The 20,887-nt window shown below is 35.1% G+C and overlaps 1 protein-coding gene and 1 long non-coding RNA gene across 10 annotated transcripts in view; both read right to left on the bottom strand.

The window, feature by feature from the left end:
• The window catches only part of LOC147838080 (uncharacterized), a 982,747-nt gene that overhangs the window by 701,346 nt on the left and 260,514 nt on the right, over nucleotides 1–20,887 (bottom strand). The window lies entirely within an intron of this gene.
• Nucleotides 142–20,599, bottom strand: cremb (cAMP responsive element modulator b). Of its 9 annotated transcripts, none has more exons than XM_087308626.1 (6): nucleotides 19,844–20,599; nucleotides 19,427–19,478; nucleotides 17,759–17,930; nucleotides 9,675–9,821; nucleotides 3,973–4,123; nucleotides 147–1,195 (listed from the first exon to the last, which is right to left on the bottom strand). In XM_087308626.1, the coding sequence occupies exons 2-6, from the start codon at nucleotides 19,472–19,474 to the stop codon at nucleotides 1,051–1,053; spliced, it is 663 nt and encodes a 220-aa protein (XP_087164752.1). In that variant the 5' UTR covers nucleotides 19,475–19,478; nucleotides 19,844–20,599; the 3' UTR covers nucleotides 147–1,050. The 9 variants fall into 9 exon arrangements, with proteins under 9 accessions (NP_001017664.1, XP_087164752.1, XP_087164750.1 ...); XM_087308624.1 differs by having other exon boundaries at nucleotides 147–843; XM_087308625.1 differs by having other exon boundaries at nucleotides 147–843; nucleotides 19,427–19,482; nucleotides 19,847–19,940.

Genomic DNA, 20,887 nt, shown 5'->3' with positions numbered 1-20,887 from the left:
TTGGAAATAGAGATAACATTTAAATGTAATTCTGTATACGTCACAGTAATTTATGACTTTGCTGTGAAACGTTTACCTAAATAAATAAATAAACAGTTATTATTAAAGTCTTCATAATAAAGTAACAACGCCAAAATGTCATCAAGTGGAGTCCTAGATCAATTTATTTGAACAAAGGCTATGTAAATATGCGAGACAGTAAACAGATAAATTTGTGCTGATAGTCTCTATGGAGACTCTGAAGGACTGTGTGACTTAAAAAGTATTCACAAGGAAGGTTTCAAGAATATATTGGTTATTGTTTTTAAGAGAATTTGGCACATTTATTTGATTAATATGCCATAAACACAACCAAAAGAACACAAAATACTGTTATTTGTTAATATATACAACCTATCTCTGCAGCCTACATTTAATTCAAGAAATATATGCAGTAACTATACTCATATTAGTTTCGGAGCTGGTGTATTTGTGTACTTAAATATTCAATTACACTTACTTAAAATAGATCTGTCAACTAAGTAATTATTTTGAATATATCATCCAATTGTCATTATGAAATCTTTTTGTTTTTAACTGTATACGCATAGGCAGTGCTGGTATCTGGTTCAGTTTTCCCAAAAGATTTGAACAAAACACGACTAAAATATTCCACTGTTAAATAGAAATCAAATAGCAGCATCCAGTGTGCTACTATGATTTGAACATCCCAGAGAGCACAACTTCTTTAGATTGTCCAGCTCCTCTTTAAGTTTCTGGTTCTGGTCCTCGATCGAGGTGATGCGCGTCTCTAAACCCAGCACATAGTCTCTCTTCCTGCGTCTATACAGTTTGGCTGCCGTCCTGCAAAGAGCACAAGCAACAGGGGCAACACATCACACTGACTTAGGCCTCCAGCGCACACACAATCACACGTCACCATCTTTCGCACACGGGACGACATAACCAAGCAGATGTCAGCTTATCCGATTGTAACGCAATTAGGCTGGACATTGGGTGGGTGAAAAGCATGTTTGCTTTGTAAAGGTCGGACCAGTCTTTAGTTTAGTGTTACTCATTTTTGCAACAGTATATGTCTTTAAGAGCCTTGAGTTCTTCGATGAGCGTCTTGTTTTGTTTTTCAAGCACAGCAACTCGGTTTTCGAGACATTTGACATATTCTTTCTTCTTTCGCCGGCATTCTCGGGCAGCTTCCCTGGAAGCAACAACAGAGAGGCTCGGTGAGCGTCAATACTGTAAATCTTACATTGTGTTTACAGGTCCCAGTTCATGAGAGTTAAAACTGCAGAACATCATCCGGGCAAGCTTGTGAAAGCAAAACTCTGGGTTTTGAATGAGTGCTTGTTTAGTTGAGGTTGAGCTTTTCCACTCTCTCTCAAGCATCATCATGAAAAAAAACAGGTTTTAGCACATGCTTGACACTCTCAAGACTAAACAAGCATGATGAAGGGACGTTTCATCAAACAATGAAGCCCTACTCTGCATGCAAATAAAGAACATTAACATGCGCAGGGATAATTTATGGCAAAATAAATGTTACTGTTAATTTTCTTACCCTAAAGCAGGTCGCACACCAGAAGCGTCGCTCGGCAGTGCGCCGCGCAACGCCACGCATTTTAAAATTCTAAACATAGGTTTCTATCAGGATACACACACTGGCGCCACAAGTCGGCGGCTGTCGGCGGCGCCCGTCCACGGCTCAGGACGCAGTTCATTTTTCAGCCGCGCCACAGAGCGCCATCTGATTAGTTTCATGTTAAATATCATTCGAATGTGCGTGTCTGGTGTGTGATACTTTAAACTGTCATGTGCGCGCCGTGTCGCGGCGCCGAGCAGCGCTTCTGGTGTGCGACCTGCTTTAGGCTATTCAAAAACGTGGGTAACTAATTCCTTCAGCAAAACGTTAAAGATTCTTGTAAAATGTGGCCCTTGGTGATTCATGAAATGCCAGTCAACACCTACTTTCAGTTGCACCAGAAAGCTGACTTAGCTGCCCTGTTGTTTGTTTATGAAGACACCTCGTAAAACTGATTTCAGAGACTTCTGAGACAGCCTAATAATATAATCATCTACAGCAAAATAGAGAGAGTTTTGAGGATAATAACAAGGAAAATATTTGCTTAATAACCTCTCTCTAAAATATACCATAAAAAAATAACATTGGTCACAAATGTACATTTAATAGGTTTAAGACAATATCCACTCATCTTCAATTTGTTTAAAACATAGAGTTATACAATTTAAAGTAGTACATAGACTACATTGGTCCAAAGTGAAACTATAGCTAAATTTAAATCGAATATAGAACCTAATTGTGACCGATGTAACATTGAGCCAGCTGCTCTATCTCATATGTTTTGGACTTGTTCAAAATTAAAGGATTTCTGGCAGATAATATTTACATTTCTCTCGGACGCATTAAATACCTATATAGAACCTGAGGCCATAATTTACATTTTTGGGATCTCACCACTGTCCTTATGTTTTAACAAAAGCAAGATAAATGTGATTGTCTTTGCTACGCTTTTAGCTAGAAGATTACTATTGCTGAAATGGAAGGAAAAACTTCCTCCAACCTTTAAGCAATGGCTTATGGAACTTATACACCACCTGACCTTAGAAAAATACGATATACTGTAGGAGGCCGTACTGATATGTTTTTATGTTTTAAATCACATAAAGAAAATGAACCCCTCAGTCATTTTAGAAGAGTAGAACCTTTCCTTGTTTTTTTTCTATTTTTTTTCCTTTCCTTCCCTTATATATAAGGGTAACATATGTTTTACTTAATATTACTATTTATTTGTATTTCATCTTAATATAATTTATATATTTTTATAGAACCTAAATGTTTATGTGTGCGACAGGTTTTGTTTGTTTGTTGTGTAAAAAAAAGTAAAAGTGAAAAGCTATACATAATGTTTCATATCTAATATGTTCAATAAAAATACTTTTGAATTAAAAAAAAAATTACATACAAAAAGACACCCATGTGGCACTTAGAGATGCCATGTTTTTTTAGTTAAACTGTCTGAAACGAACAGGATTGTGGGAAATTGAAACCAATGAAAGATATATGCTGCCTTTGAAATTCAATCAGATGAAGAGACAGAACAGGTCCGTAGCCAGCCTGGTGAAAGGATTGGTTCTTTTTTTCTTAAAATATGGACCTTTTGCCGTTATTAGCCTCATTTTCTATTTAATTATGAGGTTTAAATACTTTTTAAGCACTATTTTTTTGCTGGAATACTTTGCCAGATGGTCATCAACCACATGTTGTGATGTACCAAAAACCTAAAGATTTAAAAGAAAAGAAATATGAGAATAATACTTATTTTTCAAATACAAAATTATTACATCATACAGTATATCATCAGAAAAAAGGATGCTGCTCAAGTTTTAAATAAAAAAACTAGCTATTGTCATATATTAGGAAAACTCAAACTGGCCAGCACATTCACCTTTCAGTCACGCTGAGGCAACAGCCAAAAGAGGATTCCACTTGGTCTTAAAGCCTTCTTTGATAGCTATTTTCACAATTTATTATGGCATAGCAGTCAAAATATGACAAATGAGCTTGTGTATGGGACAAACTCTGCACCTTTGTCAGTGAGGGGTGGGTCTTTCGAACCACCCTAAAACCGTTGTATCGTTCATAAATATTATATTTTCCTGGATTATGCAGCCTATACATACATTTTCTAAACCATGCGAGTTTATTATATTTAGGCACTAATTTAGTTTTGCCTGTATATGTTTTGTTTACTATCAAAAGTGCCATTGACTTGCATTTTATAAATCACAAAGGACCACTAAATATAAAAAATGATCTTAAATATTAACCTATATCTAAGATTGTCTTAAGGGAGAGAAAATGAACAACAAATTTTAGCTTTTTTTAGCATGCAGAAAGAATGAGCTGTTATAAGAATTACTGTCGATTGTAGAATGAGAAAGGTGTCTGAGCATTACCTGTTCTTCATCAGTCGGAGTTCCCTTTTGCGTGATGCCTCCTCTGCCAGAAGCTGAGGGCTGGGCAGAGAGTCGGGTGAGCTGTCCATGACCTGGGAAAGACCAGATGCAGGAGAGGACATCTGATATCCTGACATACCTCCAGTGGTGGCTGCAAAAAACCCACAAGCACATTCATTTACAGAGGAACAGTTTACTTTGCATTTTTGGCACAGAGAACAAGCTCTTTGTTGCAGAGGGAGTGCTTTGTTGTGGTTATTTTTATGGTTACATTATGCTGGACATTACAGCTATGCTGATTATATTTACAAGTACCTCAGAAAGTATTTGGACCCTAAAGGCATACTAAAATATATGCATTATATATATATATATATATATATATATATATATATATATATATATATATATATATATATATATATATATATATATATATATATGAATGGTTATGCATGTAAGACAAAATATTACGGTTAGGCCCACACATGATGTTAGGTGTAATTGTTAACAAAGTAACCAGTTACTGTAATTGTATTTCATTTTGTTTGAAAAAAAAATCAAGTAAGGTTCTACTTTTCATTTTCAGGTAATTTAATTAAAGTTACTTATAATGTACTTGGTTATATACTGTACATAAAATCAACAGTTCTGAATAAATGAATTAGGAGAAGCAGAGTAATTAATTGATCAAGTAGATTGAACATGCTTAAGAAACAATGAAATGAGTCAAACATTTATGTCAATATATGGTATGTGTAAAATATTTCCCATCGGCTTAGTCCCTTTATTCATCAGGTGTCGCCACAGTGGAATGAACCGCCAACTTATCTAGCATATGTTTTACACAGCAGATGCAATAAATCAATCAACCACCCAATCAATTAACAAATCAATCAGCCAATCCATCAATCAATCAATCAATCAATCAATCAATCAATCAACAAACCAAGCAATCAACCAATCAATCAACTGACCAATCAATCAATCAATCAATCAATCAATCAATCAATCAATCAATCAATCAATCAATCAATCAATCAATCAACCAGTCAATCATCAAAAAACTAACCAATAACCAACCAATCAATCAACGAACAAACCAATCAATCAATCAATCAATCAATCAATCAATCAATCAATCAATCAATCAATCAATCAATCAGTCAATCAACAAACCAAGCAATCAACCAATCAATCAACTGACCAACCAATCAATCAATCAATCAATCAACCAGTCAATCATCAAAAAACTAACCAATAACCAACCAATCAATCAACGAACAAACCAATCAATCAATCAATCAATCAATCAATCAATCAATCAATCAACAAACCAATCATTAAACCAATCAATCAATCAACAAACCAACCAACCAATCAATCAACAAACATCAATCAATCAATCAAAAAATCCATGAATCAACCAATCAATGAATCAATCAACAAACCAAGCAATCAACCAATAAATCAACCAATCAATCAACTGACCAACCAATCAATTAACCAATCAATCAATCAATCAATCAATCAATCATTCAATCAACCAATCATTCAATCAACAAATCAATCATCCAAAAAACTAACCAATAACCAACCAATCAATCAACGAACAACCAATCAATCATTCATTCAATCAATCAATCAACAAACCAATCATTTAACCAATCAATCAACAAACCAACCAATCAATCAACAAACATCAATCAATCAATCAACAAATCAATCAGCCAACCAATCAACCAATCAACCAACCAATCAATCAACAAACACCAATCAATCAATCAATCAATCAATCAATCAATCAATCAATCAATCAATCCAAATAATCAACCAACCAATCTATCTATCAATAAATAAACACACTGCATAGCTAAGTTAATATTTTACTTAACAAAAACATCAAATTATTTTAGTGAAATTTAGTATAATGAGTTACTCAATCTTTTTTGTTATCATAACACTAATAGTGACCTATTTGTTATGGAAAAAAATGTGATCAAAACTTTGCGACCGAGCCTGGTAAAATCAACACATATCACATATCAGTGTGGTGACATTTAGACGTCATTGTGGTTGACAACTGCAACTGCTAATCTCCAGCAGCAAATGTAATCAGTGTGGTTAATCTGCAATGACGTATTGGCATTTGTCTCAAATTTCAAGCAAGAATGTATCAATACACTTCAACGTTCTTAAAAGCATTAACTAAAATAGTGAATAGATTTAATTAAATTATATAGATTAAATAAGATCGCACTGACACAAAGCTCTGTTTGACTATCACCATGTAAACAAACCTAAAGTTCAACCGAATCAAATGTCTGCAAGGACCATAAGCAGACAATTAATATCCAGTGGAGATTAGCTCTTTCTGAGTCCGGCACGGACGTAGATCATACACAGATCTGCTCATGGAGTGGTTATAAACTGAATTACACACTAATAAAATATTCATCCATGGTTCAACGTGCGACCATCCTGCCATTATGAAAGCTTTAGTGATTCAATTTCCCCCTGTAGCCACAAACTATGAGCTCACGGTCGCAAATTAAAATGAGCGGCAGGTCACATGAGGGACTTGCAGGATCAAAAGTTTTCTCTTAATTGAGACAAATGAAACAGTTTTACAAAGCTTATGATCAGTGCAGAGGATTTCTGTACATGATTCATCTGGTCTCCGTGGAGACCGTGCTCCAGTCTGAGAGATGAATAATCTGCTCGGCCTGAGATCACAACATGACTCTGGAATGACGTCAATGTACATTTCATTTGCCGTTCAGCATTTACATTTTCCTGCTGGTGTACAATTCCAGGAAACAAGATGACGTCGGCTGCACTTTGAGTGGGCAGCGCAGTTCACGCATTTGAGAGAGAGAGAGAGAGAGAGAGAGAGAGAGGTGCTGAAAAAAATAAGCGAACTATAAAGAAAGCCAAAAATTGTGAAAAATGTCATTCTTTCAGCCTGTTGCATGCCGCAGAGATGATTCACTGTGGGAATATAATGGGGAAAAATGATTCCAGAGTCAGGTCTGATGTCTTTTTCCTTCTTCAAAGTTTTGTTTGAGCATGAAATCTCTGACTAACAACACCCAAACAAATCTACCGAAGTATTTCAAACTATTCAAACCAACTTCCCAATGTTAAAGCACAAAACAATCCGCACAAAAACATAGCAGACGTACCTGATTCTGTCTCATCTCCGGTCACAGCCATGTATAGAGAGCTGAAAGTCAGCCTGTATCTCTCTGCTGTCAGAATGCAATGCCGGCCAAACCACAAGCTAAGTGTGCAGTCACTGTCGGGGCCATTGACATCACTATGACATCATTAGCCTCCTGATGTCAGTAACGCAGTGGCTAGCGGAGCCAGCCCTCCCTCTCTCTCTCTCTCCCTCCCTCCCTCCTCCTCCGCCATTCTCATCTCAGACAGTGAGCTGGACTACAAAAGCTTGTTGAAAAGCTTCCTGTGCATAGGACTTTCTATTATGAGTTTAAACATATATGATACATTATATACAGTGTCATTTTGTTATTTAGCTTATATGTTTAGTTATGATGTCTTGATTCATACATGTATTAATCAAGGATGCATCAAATAGATCAAACTTCATTAAAGACTGAGGAATTCCAGTGTTATTAATGTGACATTTGTCAGAAGTAAAAACTCGAAATATGAATTCACAAAGAACATACAGTTGAAGTCAGAACCACTCTTTGAAATTTTTTTTCTTTTTTAAATATTTCCCAAATGATGTTTAACAAAGCAAGGAAATGTTCACAGTATGTCTGACCATATTTTTTCTACTGGAAAAAAAGTCTTATTTGTTTTATTTCGGCAAGAGTAAAAGCAGTTTTTTATTTTTTTACATTCATTTTAAGGTCAAAATTATTAGCCCCTTTAAGCTAATTTTATTTTGATAGTCTACAGAACAAACCAATGTTTTACAATAACTTGCCTAGTTAACACTATTTAACCTAGTTAAGCCTTTAAATGTCACTTTAAGCTGTATAGAAGTGTCTTGAAAAATTTGTAGTCAAATATTATTTACTGTCATCATGGCAAAGATAAAATAAATAAGTTATCAGTAATGAGTTATTAAAACTATTATGTTTGGAAATGTGTTGGAAAAATCTTTTCTACATTAAACAGAAATTGGGGAAAAAATAAACAGGGGGACTAATAATTCTGACTTCAACTATATATGCGGTATATGCAAACATCTGTTTCAAGCCACAGAGTTAAGGGATCATAAAATAATCAATTGTAATTACTGTGTATTACTGTAAACATGATTTATACTTTAAATTAGGGAAATAAAAATATGCGTTATGGATGTGACCAAAAAAGTGTGGCAGTTTACGATATACAACATACTTTGTGGAAATTCTGTGAGTCAAATCGTCCAACCCCAAAAAAATAATACTAATCAAGACTATATATATATATATATATATATATATATATATATATATATATATATATATATATATATATATATATATATATTATGAGGAAAAACCTTCGTTATGGATGTGACATTCCTCCGTTACGGATGTGACAGATGTGAAGTGGCACTTGTGTGACTTTGGTAAATCAAATAAATTGTTTGAAAATGTTGACAGAGACATTTTTGAGTATTTTAACAGTTCTGTAAATTAGAAGTCTACACAAACAGCATATGGGTTTTGCTATTTAGGTGAAAACATTGTTTTTTCATGGCAAGGCTTGGTTTAAAAATGCATTTTAAAAAATAAATGTGGTTGTTTTCAATTTTTTGTTAATGAAAATATTTTTAAAAACTGTATATTCTATTTTAAAATGTATATTACTCTTTTAAAAAAAAGCCTGAACACCAAAAATTTCTTTATATTAATAGAGTACACTGTACCCAATTTTTCTGGATGTTTTAGACTACAGAAGGATTCATGAACTATCATGTGACAACAAAGATTGAAACTGCTGCTAACAACTCAATTTCTATTACAAGAATAAATTACATTTTAAAATATATACACACATATATACATTTACATTTTTGAATTAGTTAAATATAACCTTTAAATAAAGAATTAAATAAAAAAGCATTAAATAAAATCCTTGCTAATTTATATTTAATGAATTTAACTGTCCGCAAAATAATGAAAAGTATGAACAAATATCATTTTTATGATCCAAAAAAAGGAAAAAAGTGTATTACATTTTTTTATATTTTATAATGTAAACCCATATTTAATATATATATGTGTGTGTGTGTGTGTGTGTGTGTGTGTGTTTAATTTTCAGTAGTTAAATTTTCAATAATTTAAGTTCTATGATTAATTTATAGAAAATAGCTTAAAATCATCTTTAATGTATCACTATGTAAAAAAGTCATCTTAAAGTCATGTAGTAAATTAGATTTTTTTGTTGAACCAAAAAATATTCCAAAATATCTGCCTGTGTTGATGTCATTTTGTAATAACTGTAATTTCAAGATGACATCACATTCTGTTTAGAGCCGCTCACGTCTTTAGCCTCAGAATTATGTATTTCTATGGCAACACTATCGAGTCCTAAACATTGTATGTAATACAGCAGCAAGTTGTACATTACAAGATTGTAATTATGAATGCGTTTTACTAGTCTGAATATCCTAATAACGGTATTTATAAAATGCCATGATCTCAGCTAAATGATGATTTAAACCATGACGTCATTACCTTGGCCCTGATTGTTAGAGACGATGTAAGTGCCATTCCTGGAGTGAACAGCAAACTGCGTCACGGGAGACCTAGGCCAGGAAGAGAAGTTTTCATATCTCTGCTGGCAGGGGATGAAGTGGACACTACCGTTCGGGCTCATGGAGACTTTAAAATAATAACAATAAAAACACATAAGGAAATGATTACGCAAATAATTTTGATTTACGACAATAATGTTTATAAAATCATCTACAGTGGCCTCAAACTAATTTAGCATCATTTACTTATCCTGTGTCGCTACAATAGAAGAAATTAAAAGATTTCCTGCTCAACTTCTTTATGGCAGTGAATAGCAACCAGATTTAACTTTAAAAAAAATATTTAGAAGTATCAAAGAATGGTCCACGTATTCAGAGTGATACACAATAGAGTTTGGAAAAAACTAATCAAAACTGTATCCATTTGTGATTCAAAACCTGCCTTTGACCCTTGACCTTGATCAGTTTTGTTCCTGCGACTACATTACCTTAAGTCTTTTTTTTTTTTTATGATTTATTTAACATTTTTCCATTTTACAAACATATCAAACAACCCTTACATAAATAATAATAGAAAAAAATGTATAAATATAAATACAAATAACATATCGATAAAAAAGTGAATAAATAAATTAAAATAAAAAAGAAGATAATAATAAAATGAAATAAACAATTAATGCGAGGCAGATGTCTACATTTATACAGTAATCTCAAATGTTACATTTCGAGTGATGAAAGATTACAAACTGATGTACTATTGTGATCAAAAGTTGAGGTGATCAGTCTAGATCCAGCTGGAGAGTTTTAACATATAAAGAAAGGGCATCCCAAATATTGGCAAATGTTCTGTTAGGTCTTTGAAGGGAATATCTAATCTTCTCTAGTTTTACAAAATACAAAACATCTTTCAGCCACCGTACATGCGAGGGTGGCTGAGGGTTCTTCCAGTATAATAAAATGACACGCCTAGCAAGCAAAGTAAGAAAGGCCACGAAGTTTAAAAGGTAAGTGGGTAATGCATAATTATCCGGCATCACGCCAAACAGGCCAATAATGGGTGATGGTGTTATATCTATAGAAGTAATGGCTGAAAGAGACTGAAATACTGAGCCCCAAAATGAGGAAAGAGCTGGGCATGTCCAAAACATATGGGTTAAAGTACCTAAACCCAAATGACACCTATCACATTCTGGATCAATAGTTTGGTCGATCCGTGCGAGCCTACATTTCGACCAGTGTACTTTGTGAACCACTTTACACTGAATGAGGCAGTGACGTGCGCATATAGATGAAGAATGAACCCTGTCCAGAACTGCCTCCCATGTATCTTGATCTATTTCAATATTAAGGTCCGCAGACCAGCTGGTGCGGAGACTGTCACCTGGAAAAGACTGTAAATTTGCAAAAATACTGATTAGTTTAGAGATTAGGCCTTTACTGCTTGCTTCGAGACATAAAATATTGTCGATCTTCGATAGTTGAGGGACATTGGGAAAACCAGGGAAATGTTTACGAACATAGTCACGTACTTGTAAATATCTAAAAAAATGATTTCTCGGAATGTTATACAATGCATTCAGTTGGTCAAATGAGGCAAAAACACCTTCGATATAAAGATCTGCTACTGAGAGTATCCCTTGATTCTTCCAAGAGGCATATGCTCCATCCAATATAGATGGAGAAAACAATGGGTTTAGATGTATTGGGGCGGTTAAAGGGGTAGATTGAAAGCCAAAGTTACGTAAAAACTGAATCCAAATTTTAAGACTGTTTTTCACAATTATATTATCAGTGTATTTAAGTGGAGATAGCGTGATGGGAAAGCAGAGGAGAGCTTTTAAGTCCGAAGATCTACATGAGGCGTTCTCAATATTTAACCATGCTGGGGGACCGTCTAGATTTTTTTTATTTTTCCAATATAATAAGGATCGTATGTTCGCAGCCCAATAATAAGACAAAAAATTAGGGAGGGCCATCCCACCCAAGCCCTTAGGTTTCTGTAGAATGTCCTTTCGAATCTTCGGGGTCTTACCATTCCACAAAAATTGAGAGATAGAACTATCTAATGTAGCAAAAAAAGATTTTGGGATAAAAATTGGAATACACTGAAAAAGGTATAAGAATTTAGGGAGTACATTCATCTTTACGCAGCTGATTCTGCCTGCCATTGATAATGGGAGAAGAGACCAGCGGCGAAAATCATGTGTGAGACGACTAAGCAATGGAGAAAAATTTTGGTCGAACAGCTCTTCAAATTTTTTTGTCACCTGTACACCCAAGTATTTGAAGCTGTGTAAAGTGGCCTTAAATGGCAAGGAAGATAAAGGGTATTCAGAGGCAGCATTATTAATAGGCATTGCTTCACTTTTAGTCAGATTTAATTTGTAGCCTGAAATTTTGCCGAATTCTGTTAGCAATGCAAGCACCACTGGGATAGAGCTGGCCGGGTCAGCAATGAACAGCAAAAGGTCGTCTGCATACAAGGATAATTTATGGTCAACTCCCCCCCTAGTGATGCCCAACATTGAACTGCCTCTAAGGGCAATGGCCAAAGGTTCGATAGCCAGAGCGAACAGAAGAGGGGAGAGTGGGCATCCTTGCCTTGTTCCTCTCCCAAGAGGGAAGTATTTTGAGTAGTAATTATTTGTGCGTACGCAGGCTAAAGGGGAAGTATACAAAAGCTTTATCCAAGATATAAAATAATCACCCACTCCAAATTTTTTAAGAGTGTAAAATAAAAAATCCCACTCAACTCTGTCGAAAGCCTTTTCAGCGTCCATGGATATAATTAACTCTGGAGTCTTTTTATGTGGGCTAGTGTAAAGAATATTTAAGAGACGTCTGATGTTGTGAAAAGACTGCCTATTTTTAATGAAACCAGTCTGATCTGGGGAGATTATAGCTGGTAGTAGTGGTTCCAAGCGACATGCTAGTATCTTAGCAAGTACTTTTACATCTGCACACAGTAGAGAAATAGGACGATAATTATTACACTGAAGGGGGTCCTTATCTTTTTTAAGAATTAAGGAGATGGAGGCTTGGCGTAAAGTTTGTGGAAGTATACCAGATTTAAAAGATTCATTAAACATGTTCAGCATAAGAGGTGATAATTTCTCTGAAAATGTTCTAAAAAATTCAGCTGGAAAACCATCAGGACCTGGGCTCTTTCCACTTTGCAAAAGGCTCAGTGTTGTCTTAACTTCATCGAGAGTGATGGGATCATCCAATTTTAAAGCCAAGTCAGGATCTATAAGGGGAATATCAAGATTATGAAAAAAACTATCAAGGTGTGATTCTTCGTTCAGGCTTTCTGAGGTGTACAAGGAGCTGTAGAAATTTCTAAATTGGTTGTTAATGAGAAGTGGGTCAGTTGTGGGTCCAGAAGAAGTTGAAATTTGAGTTATATGGTTTAGAGCAGAGGACTGGCGTAGCTGGTGTGCTAGTAGTTTACTAGGTTTATCGCCAAATTCATAGAAATTATAACGGCTTTTATGAAGAGCTTCAGTGGCCTCATTCGTTGTCAGCAGGTCAAATTCAGTTTTTGCTGTAAGTATTTCTTTAGACAAATCTGGAGTTGGTGAGGTTTCCATTTTGGACTGAAGCTTCGCTAGATATTTAATTAAAGAGGACTTCTGTTCAGATGCCCTTTTTCTCTGCTGTGCTGAATAAGATATGATTTCTCCCCTCAGAAAGGCTTTACAAGCTTCCCATAAAATACTAGCTGAAATGCTAGGGGTGACATTTGTAGAAATAAAAAGGTCAATCCGATCGTTGATAATTTGCACAAAATCTGGGTCATTAAGTAATAGAGTATTTAGGCGCCAGAAAGACCTAGGAGTTGTCCCACAAGGAAATGATAGATCCAATGTAAGCACAGCATGATCAGATATCACAATAGGACTATAGGAGCAATTCTTGATACATGGAATTAATTTATTATCAAGGAGAAAATAATCAATCCGAGAAAAGCTTTGGTGGACAGGTGAAAAAAAAGAAAACTGTTTTGCGTTAGGGTTTAGAAAACGCCAGGCATCAGAAACTGCATATTGTTCCATAAACGATTCAATAGTTTTTGCTGATTTTGAAATAGCTCTGGGTTTTGATGAAGAACAATCTAGAGTAGGATTCAGGCAGCAGTTAAGATCTCCTCCTAAAATAAGTTGGCTAGTGTTTAAATCAGGAAGGGAAAATAAAAGATTCTTGAAAAAAACTTCATTGTCCCAATTTGGTCCATATATATTTGCTAATACCAGATGAATACCATTAATGTGGCCAGTAATAATGATAAAACGTCCATTTGGATCAGAAATTACTTTAGATACAGAAAATGGAATTAATCTATGTATAAGTATAGCCACTCCTCGTGACTTACTGGAAAACGAGGAATGATACAGCTGACCTACCCAGTCCTTTTTAATTTTTAAGTGATCAGCACTTGTAAGATGAGTTTCTTGGATAAAAGCTATTTTAGTGTTTAACTGCTTCAAGTGGTTGAGAACTTTGTTACGTTTTATAGGTGAGTTAAGCCCTTTGACATTCCAGCTGGAGAATGTAAGTACACCAGTAGGTGTCCCACTGAACACAGGAGACATTAAAAACTAGTTGTCACAAATTTTCTCTGGTCCCCGCAAAAAAAAAAAAAAAAAAAAAAAAAAAAAAACATAAGAAGAAAAAGAACAGAAAAGGGAAAGAGAAAAAAAAAAAAAAGAAACACACAACTACAAACACCAACCCGCCCCCACCCTCCTAACCCACACACGCAACTCCAACAAGTGATGTAGGCAAGAACATCTACATCAAACATATCTCCAACCAACACTGTTGCAAGCTTCCTTCTTCCTTTATACAATCCCTCCCCATATTTTACCACACAACCTCATAGTTGTATTTGTACCACTACTACATACAACCGTATGAATAACTGACTTAAAAATAGATTAATTAAACATATTTTGAACTATGACGTAATCGTATGTTGGTATCAAACATTGTATACAGTTTAACAAGTCTTTATCCCCGAACACGATGATATATCATCGTCCATGAAAAATATTAAAGGTGAAAAGAACGAGTCACCATTTTCATCAAAAAGCAATAATAGAATTGTCAAAAAAAGAGAAAAATAAAAAAAAATTCACATTGCATCTCGACGAACAAACTTCTGTGAGAGTACATCGAATAACGTTAGTCACCCAGTAGTAACTCCTTGAAGTGGCATGAGTGTTACGGAAAAAAGGGGAAAAAAAAGCGCCAAGCTGTTTATGACAAGAGATGGGTTTATGTCACGTCATGTCATCGTCCAAAGCATAGAGGTGAACTACTATACGTCTAAGTTCCGAATGTAGTTGTTGGCTTCGTTAGCTGTCAGCAGCCATAGTTTCTCACCGTTCGGTAGAGTGATGCGTAGTTTAGCTGGAAAGAGAAGAGCAGGTCTGAGTCCGCGCTTGTATAGCTCCGCCATGGCATCTTTGAATTCACTGCGCAGCTTTAGGACATCTGGGCTGTAATCTTCAAATATCCGAATCTTGTGATTACGAAAGGTCAAAATTCCTTTTTTACGGGACTCACGAACCACCAAATCCTTCACCTGGTAACGGTGAAACCGCAAAACCACAGGGCGCGGTCTCTGACCTGGGGCAGGTTTGGGAGCGGGAATTCGGTGCGCTCTGTCCAGTTCAGGCGGTGACGCCAAAATCTGATCGCCAAATACCTCAGCAAGCATTTCGGAGAAAAAGTTAGTTGGTCGCGGTCCCTCGATTGACTCGGGGAGCCCCACGATGCGAATATTCTGCCGCCGGCTGCGCCCCTCTAGGTCTGACATTTTAGACCGCAGCCACTCATTTTCTTTAGTGAGGCCGGCGCACGCGGTCTCCAGGTGTTCAAGGTGCTGGGTCACCTCCGCGAGTCCCGATTCAAGGCAACTGATGCGCTGGTCGTGAGCCGCGACTGTGGAGTTAATATTCTCCAACTTACTGTCCAAGCTTTCAAAAGAGGCTTTAAAATCCGCGGCCAGAGAGGCTCTGAGCTCCTCGTGCAGGGCGCTAATTTCGGCTAGCGTGACACCAGAGCTAGGCGAGGACGGCGCTTCACGATCTTTTTCCACCTGTTTGCCCTTTCCTTTCGACATGTTAAGTGAAAATTTAATACTACGTACTCTAAGAGAGAAAAGTAAATAAATGTAGGTTGCCAAAAAGTTCTAAACCAACGAGGTTTGTAAAGAAGAAATAAAAAGTTAAAGGGAGCTGATCGCACTCACGTCTATACCAAAGGCGACATAACCGGAAGTCTACATTACCTTAAGTCTTGCCACCTATCCAAGTTTTAGGAACAACAAATAATAAAGTCTTCTAGTGAATCATTTGGTATCAGAAGTGGCTTATATGAAAGGCAAAGGCCTCAAGATTATGCTTGTTTTACCAAAATAAAACCTGATCATGCCTTGATTTTTAATTATTTATTTAGGACAGTAAGGTCTGACAGAAGTAATGTACAGTATAGAATATAAAGCCATGGTGCAGTGGAAAAAGAGTTAATATTGTGTCTGACTCCTATGAGCTTTGAGGACTGCATCCATACATCTCTGCAATGACTCAAATAAATTATTAATAAAGTCATCTGGAATGGCAAAGAAAGCGTTCTTGCAGGACTCTCAGAGTTCATCAAGATTATTTGGATTCATCTTCAATGCCTCCTCCATTAACTTACCCCAGACATGCTCAATAATGGTCATGTCTGGTGACTGGGCTGGCCAATAATGGGGCACCTTGACCTTCTTAGCTTTTAGGAACTTTGATGTGGAGGCTGAAGAAAGAGAAGGAGCCCTATCCTTCTGAAGAATTTGCCCTCATGTGGTTTGTAACATAATGGGCAGCACAAATGTCTTGATACCTCAGGCTGTTGATGTTGTCATCCACTCTGCAGATCTCTCGCACTCCCCCATACTGAATGTAACCCCAAACCATGATTTTTCCTTCACCAAACTTGACTGATATCGGAGAGAATCTTGGCTTCATGCGGGTTCTAATAGGTCTTCTGCAGTATTTGTGATGATTGGGATGCAGTTCAACAGATGATTCATCTGAAAAATCTACCTCCTGCCACTTTTCCAAATAATGAACTAGACATCAAGTCATTATTATTTGGTGCTTTTACAACTGGGATCGATGAAAAGACTTTTGTCAGGTAGTGTATATTAGTCATCCAGTTCACAAAAGCTTGACCAGAAAAACATATGTAGTAGTAATTGCAATAAAAGTTAAAAAAAAATCAAAATCAGTATCAAGTTGCAACAGGCAAAAATACATTCTATGGGTCAAACTGGTCACACTTTACAATAAGGTTCATTAGTTAATGTTAAGTAATGCATTTACTAACATGAACAAACATTGAACAATACATTCACTACAGTATATATTCATGTTAATAAACGTTAGTTAATGAAAATACAGTTGTTCATTGTTAGTTCATGTTAACTCATGGTGCATTAACTAATGTTAACAAGCATGGACTTGGATGTTAATAATGCATTAGTAAATGTTCAATTATGATTAATAAATGCTGTACAAGTGTTGTTCATGATCATTTCATGTTAGTAAATGCATTACCTAATAAACCTTATTGTAAAGTGTTACCGTCAAACTTATCCATTTTTCTCTTAAAACGAAAATCATTTGAATATGTAAAGATCATGTTCCATGAAGATATTTAGTAAAAATAAATATTTAATAACTCTATTTTGATTAGTAATGTGCATTGCTAAGATTTCCATTTAGACAAATATTTTTTTTATGTTTGTGAACCCTCAGATTCTAGATTTTCAATTAAATTGGACAACTATTGTCAAATTCTAACAAAGTATACATCAATGGAAAGCCTGTTTATTAATCTCTCAGGTTATAAAATCTCAATTTAAAAAACACAACACTCCTTGTTGTTAATGGTAACATTTGACAACTGTCATTTTGCAACATTATACATATGGTACCTTTTTATATGTGACTTACATATGCTAAAAACTATTTGAGGGCCACTGTACATATGAAACATGTCTTTGAAATTTCTCACTGAAAGGGACTGCGCTGGTATTGCTGAACATATTTCTTGAGGATTCCACGACTTCAGATTTCTGTTGTTCATTTCCAACTTTTAGAAAGTCGCCATTATGTGTATTGGTAGAATCTGGCAGATCCCCAGAATTTTGCTCTTTGACAGTAGCTGATGACGCCTGCGGAAAAATCTGGAGAGTTTTTTTGGGGGGAAAAAAGTTTAAAAATGCTTTGTTAGCTTTTTTGTAAACCAGGGATGGGCAACAACACATTGGAATGGACTTTAAAATAAAATACCAAATACCTCAATTTAAAGTGTTAACAGTAAATAAACTAAAAAATACAGCAGCCACAAGTGCAACAAAATACAATACTCTTCTTTTATAAGCATGAAATTTCTCCGCAAACCTTCTTAATCATCACATTTTCCGTTTCAGGTTTCTGCTCAATTTTTTGTGGTGCGGCATTATTTAGCCGTCTCTGATTTTGTGTTTCTTTCTGGTCTTTCCCGCTGTCAATGGAGCAGACCGGTGGAATGTAAAAGAAAGCTGATCCTAATTGGCCTTCGTGCATGCATTCGAAATGCTGATTGGCTTAGAGAAAGAACCATAGAGCCAAGCCAGGATTCGACTTTGTAGGAAAAAACTTTTTTGTTTTTTAAAAAATAAAGTTTTTAACATAAACAACCTAGAAAAAAATATCACACAATGTAAATAAGTTGTCATTTAATAAGAATATGTGACTAACTCAATTTGGACAAAAATGTCAGATAGAACCTTATAATTCTAAGGTGATGATATGAAAAATTGCAGTTTTTGCTGCCATAAAACCTAAGTTGGAAATTTTCGACCAGTCTGTGGAGTATTACTCAATATTTTTGTCTCAAACTGATAAACTATGTCAAAGTTTGTAATTAACTCTAAACAGCACCTGCAGATCATCAATTGTCATTTGAAACAGCTAATGAAGTATTGGAGGTATTGCCACTAAAGGACTTTTTTTTATGTTGTTGGTCTTGTTATTTTCCTGTCTTTTTTTTGACCTGCTCCTTAATCTACCCTTTCTATCTGTCTCCTACCATTTTTTATATGTGATGCATAATTTCCATCCATATTCCAAGCATTGATCAACTTCTTCAGCATTGTTTTCGTCTTATCTCAAGTCTTGGCAAATAACTGAGAAAGCACCAATGTGGACTTCTTACAAAGTATTTTGCAGTATTTCAAAAAAAAAAAAACACTAGACACTAAAGTATTTTGATACAAAATATTAAGCCACTTTAATAAACCCTATCAAATACAAATGACAAAATACTTTTTTGTGTTTAAAATATATATGTAATACATATCATAACCTACTGCCCATCCCTGTTGTAAACAATTTCTTAATTAGAATGATAATCTCATGATCAACTCTTATATAAGTCTGCGAGGAGATCATGTAACTTTATACATTTTCCACATCGCACAAGGTCAATCCTACGCTTTTTTCACCTGCCACCTACATGTGTGACCAGATAACACATGCCTGATTCAACACTTCTTACTCACCCATCACCATATAACTGTGGACAGTTTGAGAGACTAAATGATTGCCGATCGAGTTAAATAGGGATTAATTCCTATGACTTGGGGCAATATTTGTTTTTAACACCCCAGCATTAATGCATGTTACCGTTTTTACTTACCTGTGCACAGTCTGCAGATTGTGTGAATGGTGAATCACCTGCATCCATAGCTCTTTATAGAAAATATGTAAAGCAAATAATAAACATATATAACGTTAGGTATACATAGACTACTAGAGAGAGAGAACAATTAAGCATTTAGAAAACTGATTTTGTCAAGATTCATTGAGTTGATCATCAGTTTTTGAAAACATTTAAAGACAACAAAGTGAACTGATCCTTAATTTAACGTTATAAGTTACATTAGATTGACATAAGAAACTTGGTAACCTTTTAGTTTTGACCAACTTTAAACAACGTAACGTCAGTATGCCACGCTAAATCGAGTTATTCGTTAGGTTTTGTAAGCAATGTCACAAAATAGACTATTTGTGAAATACTGGAATCAAACATAATTATTTTGAACAATTTTCTTACCTTTTTTTTTAAGAGAAAGTGGTATAAAATAAACGTGACTGACCACAGTCGTCGAGCAAACACTGAGGAAAACTGTTGGATTTGTAACGGTCAGTTTAGTTGCGACGTTATTTCAAAGTAAATAGATTCGCGCTAATTATGAATACCATAAGTGTTTCAGATTTAGTTTAGGCAGTTAAGCCAGATGTCAAAAAAAACTGAATCCGTCAGAGGAAATCTAGCTGAAATCGATGAGTTATAATAAAATCAATTCAGTCTGTAAATTTGTAATTGTACATATTTGCTAGAGGGACCGCCAAATAAATTTGGATTAATGGCGACATCCAGTGACCAAAATTGGAATAAAGGGATCCAAAATGGATTTTATTGAACATTTCTGTCATTATTTACTCAATTTTAAACCAAGTTCAAATTAGTTTTTATCTTTTTTTGAATACTGGAAAGCTGCAACCGTTGACTTCCATAGTAGTTGTTTTTCCTACTATGGAAGTCAATGCTTACATGTTTTCAGCATTCTTCAAAAAATCTTCTTTTACGTTTAGTTTTTTTTTTTTGATTGTTTTCAAAGTTTAGAATCAGCTTGAGGGTAAGTAGTAAATGTTCATTTTGCAGGGTTCACACACATTTTTACAACTAAAAATCCATAGTAAGACTTCCAAGCAAATTTTCATGAGCTATAACGTTTCATGGAATGTCTAAGTGTTAGATAAGAAAAACAATGGATTCATATCTATTACAGTACAAAACACACAACAATTTATTCATTTATTTTTTCAACTTTTTATATCTACCTAAATTTAATTTAGATCAGGTTTTCTGCAAGTTTCATAAAGTCAAATTTAAGACTTTTTAAGACCATAATTCATATTAATATTTTATTTATAACATGCTTTTCTAAAAACCCAAAGCGCTTACAAGAAAGTAAAAACACCAAAGCACAGTAAACAATAAAAAATACAATAAAAAACACAGTAAGAATAAAATATATCACAATTAAAAAACAGACCTAAAAAGACGAGTTAACTAAATGTAAAGCTAATATGG

The sequence above is a fragment of the Danio rerio genome, chromosome 24 (genome assembly GCF_052040795.2).
Source record: "Danio rerio strain M-AB ecotype USA chromosome 24, GRCz13ab, whole genome shotgun sequence".
Taxonomy (NCBI): Eukaryota; Metazoa; Chordata; class Actinopteri; order Cypriniformes; family Danionidae; genus Danio; species Danio rerio.
The sequence above is the reverse complement of the archived record's forward strand: the minus strand, read 5'-3'. Positions and strand labels throughout refer to the sequence as shown.